The sequence below is a fragment of the Nannospalax galili genome, unplaced genomic scaffold, assembly GCF_000622305.1.
Source record: "Nannospalax galili isolate Female #2095 unplaced genomic scaffold, S.galili_v1.0 scaffold451, whole genome shotgun sequence".
In the NCBI taxonomy this organism is placed as follows: Eukaryota; Metazoa; Chordata; class Mammalia; order Rodentia; family Spalacidae; genus Nannospalax; species Nannospalax galili.
The window spans coordinates 3,037,619-3,044,479 of NW_008331662.1; the positions used below are offsets into that span (position 1 = coordinate 3,037,619).

Below are 6,861 nucleotides of genomic sequence, written 5' to 3' on the forward strand. Positions count from 1 at the left end.
AAGTTTCTTTAGGAAGTAACACAATGAATAAAACTTTAAACTCTCAATCCTTCATGTCTACACTTTGGTTATACTAGTCAGGCACTTAAGCGACACTTTGGGGCAGAGCTGTGAGGAAAAGAATCCCAGTGGCTAAAACCACACCACTCAATTTGTTTTTAAAATAATAGCACACTGGGCTTGGGCTGAGTATGTACTTAGCACATTCAAGGCTCAATTCCCAGCATGAAAAAAGTAATAGTAAGTAGTAAAAATAATAGCACATTTATACATACATGCATACCAGGTTCCTAACTCCAGTCAGTATGGAAAGGAAGGAGGTAGGGTTGACATAGTATACAGGGGTCCTAAGAATCACTATAAAGCAGAATAGTCTAACATGACCGTCATTGCACTGAAGCTAATGCCACCAAGCAAAATAAAAGTTACAACCTAAGGAGGAAAAACACTACTTATCACTAGAATGTCTCCTGTGTCTATTCAACTTCCTACATGCTTCAACAAGCCACTTATATAAAAAAGGTCACAGAGAGTACTCACTTTTTCATTTTTTTAGAGTTGTATTTGACTTGGTAAGCTGACTGGATTAATTTGTCTGGGCCACCATCAAACTGATGTGGAATGACCTTCTGAAAGTGCTAAGATGTAATAAAGGAATGCAAAAGAATTACTACAAATGATTAATGGTAAATTAAAAACACACAAGAAATCATGAATGGACTTACCTGTAACATCCCTTCCATGTCAAGTTGCATTAATTCTGCCTGATTCATCTGAAGAAGTGCTAATCCTACTCGAAACACTATCTCTAAACCCTGATGAAACAAATTAAATAAAGCCAAATTTGTTTTACTCTTCCATTAACAAAAACTAACCATTCAAAATAATACTAAGTAAACATTCAAGGATCTAAACTAAGAAATGACAAACATTTTCTATAAAGAGCCAGAAAGCAAACATTTTAGACATGATGGACATCTTAGTCCCTTTACAACTATTCATCCTTAATATTGTAACTCTACAGTAGACATAATAACATGCATAATTGGGCAGGGCTGTGTTCCAAGAAAACTATTTTTATAAAAACAGATGAGAAGACAGATTTGACATGCAAATCACAATAGCTAAGTAAGTACACTGCAACTTGCCAACTCCAGTCCAAACTAATGTAGATGAACTATACAAATTGATCTTCCCAAGATGGAACTAACAATTACTACTGGGTTCAGACAAAAGAAGACAAACGGTTACTACCTCATGTATAGACAACTAAAAGATCAACCTGAAAGTATTCATGGAATAGAAGCAGCTTAACTACACTAATTACACTTCCTGTTATTTGAGTAACAGATGCATGCAACAGTATTAACTATAAAGGAGAATTTACTTCTCACTAACTTTCACTGTATCTTTCAAAGGTGATAAAGAAGTTGTATTTTGAGGGTACATTCCAAAACTTAACTACCTATATTTGAATCCTGGATACAATCGCCATGTGTGTGTGTGTGTACACAGACAAGCTACTCAAACTTTCTCTAAGTCTCAGTTTCCTCATCTATCATCTAACAGATGGGGAGGTGGCTGCTATGTGGTCTACATGAGATTTATGTGAGCAGCTCAGCAGGGGACACAAAGACAGTCTCTCATTACTCCCTCCTTGCCCTGCTCTAATTAACCTGACAACTCCACTATTCAGTTCTTTTTCCTATTCTACTCATTTGCTTACCTCAGACATGAAGATATCAAATATCCGTGTTGCAATTGGTAGTGGAAAAGTTGTAAGAAAGATAGTGAGAAACCAGGATGATGCATACATTGATGTATGAAAACTCTGAGACTGAAAATGCACAAAGAGCTCTGGAAGATGCTCCTGGAGAAAAGGATTACATAAAAAAGTGAAACTGAGGGCTTGAAGTCAGATTATCACTAGATGATAGCAAATACAAGGAGTAGATCTAGAATAACACAGAAAACCTCAAACAGAAATACATACTTTCAAGATACCAGTCACTATCTGGAAAGGGAAGAAAAAGAAGAAAAGGATATGGAACTGGAACTTTAGGTACATTCTAATATTTGATTTACTAAGAAAAACGAAATTATAGCCAAAGTAAGTTTAAACTAAATAGCCAACCAAATATAAACACCGTGTTAAGGCGTGAAGGGATGAAATGTTAAAATTCATTTAATCTTGTTGGTGGATACATGGTTGTCTGATATCTTCATTACTTTTCTATGAACTATAATGTTTCTTAAATTTTTTAAATAAAAGAAATGCTTTATTGAAATACTTTCAAGCACTGTCTACCATGGTTATCTATCCTTACTTCTACAGAATGGGAAAATTACACAAAATACTTTAGCTTCAGCAATGCTAGTAATCAAAACCTAATTGACACACAACACCAAGAGTTCAAGGCTGATATCAACAAATGAGGTTATTATTTCAGAAAAAAAATTAAGAATCATCTCAAGACCTATTTTGACTGTTCTTAAAATATAAAAGTGATTCACACATCCCATTCTCCATATGACACAGAAGACTTCCTTAGTTCCAGGGAAAGGCCACTCTCAAAACTGGTTCTCATGTCATCTGAATCACTGACCTATATTCTAAAATTCTGCCATCATATTGAATGTAAGTAAAGGAGAACACTTACACCTCCTATTATAAGGTAGTACAGTAACTTAATTTATATATGTAAAACATAACAATTAAATCCAAACATATTTTTCACTTGACTTTGATTCCACGCCTCTTTTCTCCACCCTTATGTAGTCACTTCTGGACAATTTGAATCTTAAACTAGCAACATAAAATTGGAGAAACATTATGTTTAAAAAAAAAAACGATTACTGGCTAGAAAAACTGAGATATAAATGGAAAGGAGGGAAAAGGACTGACAGAAGACAGTGCAGGCTTAGCAGTAAATGTACTGGCACTATCTGTGCCCCCCCCCCAACAGGAACAGGACACAGTAGGATAAAAAGACATACCACACAGGTGTGCTTGGTTTGAGTAAGAAGGCTACAGGTAGTTTCTAGGCTATGACTGCTTGTCTTTAGCACCTTACTTGGAAGTAGGTCAAATTGTGCCACCTGCTAAACAAGCGACTATGGGATTAAAAGGGTGATTTTTTTTTCTTCCAACTGTTTCTATGCTTTTAACATTAAATTTGATAAGATGTCATCAGACCAAGAGTAAAAAATGTAAAGCTGAACTTTTACCTGTATCATGCATTCAAACTGGTACATACAAAGGCCCAATTCTGCCATACTAGGTTTAAAAAGTTCACGAAGTCTATAGTCCTGCATTAATTTAACAAATACACAAAAGGCTTCTTCTTCTGGCATCTGTAATAAGAGAAAAAAGTAACATAAGTTATTTAATGCTCCATGACACCCAAATAAACCAAATTAGACTTAAATTAAGTACCACTCAAAAATAAACACTGGTTAGCATATGTGTGCACACATGTACACAAGTGTCTGTGTAGGTGTACAGGGAGGCTGGAGATCAATCTTGGATGCCATTCTTCAAGACCACACATCTTGTTTTCTGAGACAAGATTCTCACTATCTTGGGACTCACCAAGTAGACCTCCATACCACTGGGACTACATGTACACACCACCACAATCAATGTGGGTTCTGGGGACTGAACTTAGGTCCTGCCTTCAAAGCAAGAGCTTTACCAACTAAGCACTCTCCCTAGCCCCAGAAGCACTGTTTTGAGTGGCCACACAGTACAATGTAAAAAGCAATAGACTGAAAATCAGGCAGTTCTAGGCTCTGTATTTTGAGAATGAGATATGACTTGCAAGCTCTGAGACAAATGGCTTCAATTTGTCTAATCCACTAATTTCATCAACACATATTCATTTACAGATGTTTTCTCTTTCTAGATACATATCAGTGAACATCAATAACAAAAAACATAATATTTCCTCTCAAGGACCTTAAACTTTCTAGAGATAAGGAAATAGACAATATATGGAATAAATCAGCATACACACACACACACACACACACACACACACACACACAGATAGCCATGTATGTCAGATGGTGATGATACTATGGAAACAAACCAGAGTAGGATGGAATGCTAGGCAGACAAACTGCTATTTGTATAGATCAAGGAAGGAACCTGTGTAGGGCAAATTTTAAGCCAAACAGTGAGGGAACAGCTGAGGAAAGAACAGTCCTGGAAGATAGAGGAATGCAAAGGCCCCGAGATGGAATCATGCCAGCATGCTCCAACAGGAAGGAGGAGGCACTAAACTGCAAGTCAAGCTCTCCTTTAAATAAAGTAAAATCTACAAAAGAAGTTCTTAGCAGACACCAACCAGAGAAGGAAAAACTAATCAGATTAAACTTATATTAATTTAAAAAGTCATAAATAAAGGAGAAATAAAGAAGAAAAAACAAAACTAAAATACAAAAACAAACAAAAAAGCTTTAGAGGCCATTCTATAGTTTTGAGGATTCTGAATAGAAGTGATATATGATGTAAATATTAAAAAGAACTTCTACACTTTCAAATTATCTGTAGTTAGGGTTTAAAATAATGAAACACGGGGCTGGAGAGATGGCTCAGCGGTTAAGAGTACTGACTGCTCTTGCAGAGGACTCGGGCTCAATTCCCAGCACCCACATGGTAGCTATGAACCGACCTTAACTCCAGTTTCAGTGGAATCCAAAGCCCTCTTCTGACCTCCCAGCATTGCATGACATGGGTGTACTCACATACATGCAGGTAATACACTCATACACATAAAATAAAAATAATAAAATATTTTTTTAAAAATTAAAAAAAATAATGAAACATCTTATGTGTAACTCACTAGAAAAATGTCAAGTAAGATAAAAAATATGAAAGCTCTGTAAAGAACTAAAGACTTAAAAATGTTTAGGCAACCCGGGCGTGGTGACGTGCCCCTTTAATCACAGCCCTCAGGAGGCAGAAGCAGATGGATCTCTGTAAGATGGAGGCCACCCTGGTTCATAATGTGATCTCCACGTGGACTGTGACTAGAGAGACGCCGTTAAAAAACAACCAACAAAAAGACAAAAAAAAAAAAAGTTTAGGCAAATAGCATCCACATTACTAAACAATTTTCTGAAAATATAAAATTTTCCAGTCCTCATTTACAGTCTGTCAGTGTGTTTCAAGATAACAGCCTAAATAATCTCTCTGCATTCTTCTCACTAAGGACAATACATTTCCCCAGCCTTGACATAGTCATGGAAAGAAGCCAAAACCTGCCTTTCTTGAATTTTCTTCCTTCCTCCCAACAGAGCCACAATTCTGTGCCTTGGAGACCATCCCTGATAATCCTAGCAAGCCCCAAAGCTCCATTACTTTATGTCAGTCACTAGAAGAAGCCCAAGACCCCAGAACTTTCCATCTTGTAGTTCTCCCATTCCCCTAATCTGACCCCATTTCCAAACTTCTACCTATATCCCCAATGTCATTTTCCAATATTCTCTTTTTTTAAACTGAAATATGACTCTACCCTAAGGTGGTTCTTTTATCTACCACAGCACTTGAAAGGGCCAGGAGAAACAAGGTATCTCCTTCAACTTAGGGGCCACTTCCACAGAATGAACCTACTCTGCTCTCTGAAACACGTGACAAACAACATTACCCATTTGTTCCTCCACAAACTTTAATACAGCATCCACAAACTTCTGGGACGCCTGTCTACCACTTTCCTAGTCATTTTCGTGAAGATTAATTCTATCGCTTTTGACTTCCTTTCCTTCAATTAGCCTAGTAAGCAGTTACTATCTCAGGCTCTACAACCACACCAAAGGTTGAATTCTGTTTTCCTACTTCCTATGTGACAATTTCTCTAGGACTGAAATAGTCTTTTGTAGAGGGAAGGGAGCCTCACAAACTTCATGGCACATAAGAAACTTAGAAAATGGGGCTGGAGAGATGGCTCAGTGGTTAAGAGCACTGACTGTTCTTGCAGAGGACCTGGGTTCGACTCCCAGCACCCACATGGTGGCTATGAACCATCCTTAGCTCTAGTTCCAGGGGAATCCAAAGCCCTCTTCTGCCCTCCATGGTATTACATGACACAGGTGCACTCACATACATGCAGGCAATATACTCATACACATAAAATAAAAGTAATAAATATTTTTTTTAAAAGAAAGAAACTTAGAAGATTCAAGAGGCCACTTCTAGGGGTTATACAATCAGTAAACAATTGCTAGTGCAGGAGGAGACTTTGATGGTATAGCTGCCTATACGCTGCACAGGCGACACCAGTGATGCAGTTCTCATGCATTATCATCCACCCACCCAGATGATACAGCTACCCAAGTCATCCATGCTCCTCCTATAAGCAACCCCAAGGAGCTCCTTGGTTCACCAAGTTGGACTTGGGTGGACTCATTTCTTGGCCTGTCATTACTCTCTGTACCTGGAGTGACTAGAAATAGATGTCTTTAGGAAGCTAACACAATGCTACTTAATGCAAATCTTGGTTTTCCATTTAATGACTATGTGATTTAGGGAAATTAACTTCTCAGATTCATCATTTATCAAGTGGGTAAAATAGCACTGTTCCACAATGCTGCAAATGAAGAGTAACATAAAGTAGTCAACAATTAACTAACAACACCAGGCATGGAGGTCTGTATCTGTAACCTCAGTCCTCAGAGGCTTGAGTTTGAGGCCAGTCTGAATTATATAATAAGACTATCCTTTAAAAAATACAAAATATGGCTAGGCGTGGAGGCAGAGGCAGGTGGATCTCTCTGAGTTTGAGGCCAGCCTAGTCTCCACAGCAAATCCAGGCCAGCTAGAGCTACAGGGAGACCCTGTCTCAAAAAGACCAAATAATA

At 37.7% G+C, this 6,861-nt stretch overlaps 1 protein-coding gene across 6 annotated transcripts in view; it reads right to left on the reverse strand.

Annotated features, from left to right (window-relative positions):
* Positions 1 to 6,861, reverse strand: part of Evi5 (ecotropic viral integration site 5) — a 223,570-nt gene that overhangs the window by 111,809 nt on the left and 104,900 nt on the right. For all 6 annotated transcript variants that reach the window (XM_008826836.3, XM_029560498.1, XM_008826834.3 and 3 more), the window contains 4 exons: positions 3,229 to 3,354; positions 1,727 to 1,870; positions 726 to 815; positions 541 to 638 (listed from right to left, as the gene is read on the reverse strand). In XM_008826836.3, coding sequence (XP_008825058.1) covers positions 541 to 638; positions 726 to 815; positions 1,727 to 1,870; positions 3,229 to 3,354 — 458 coding nt within the window. The remainder of the gene's footprint in view (positions 1 to 540; positions 639 to 725; positions 816 to 1,726; positions 1,871 to 3,228; positions 3,355 to 6,861) is intronic.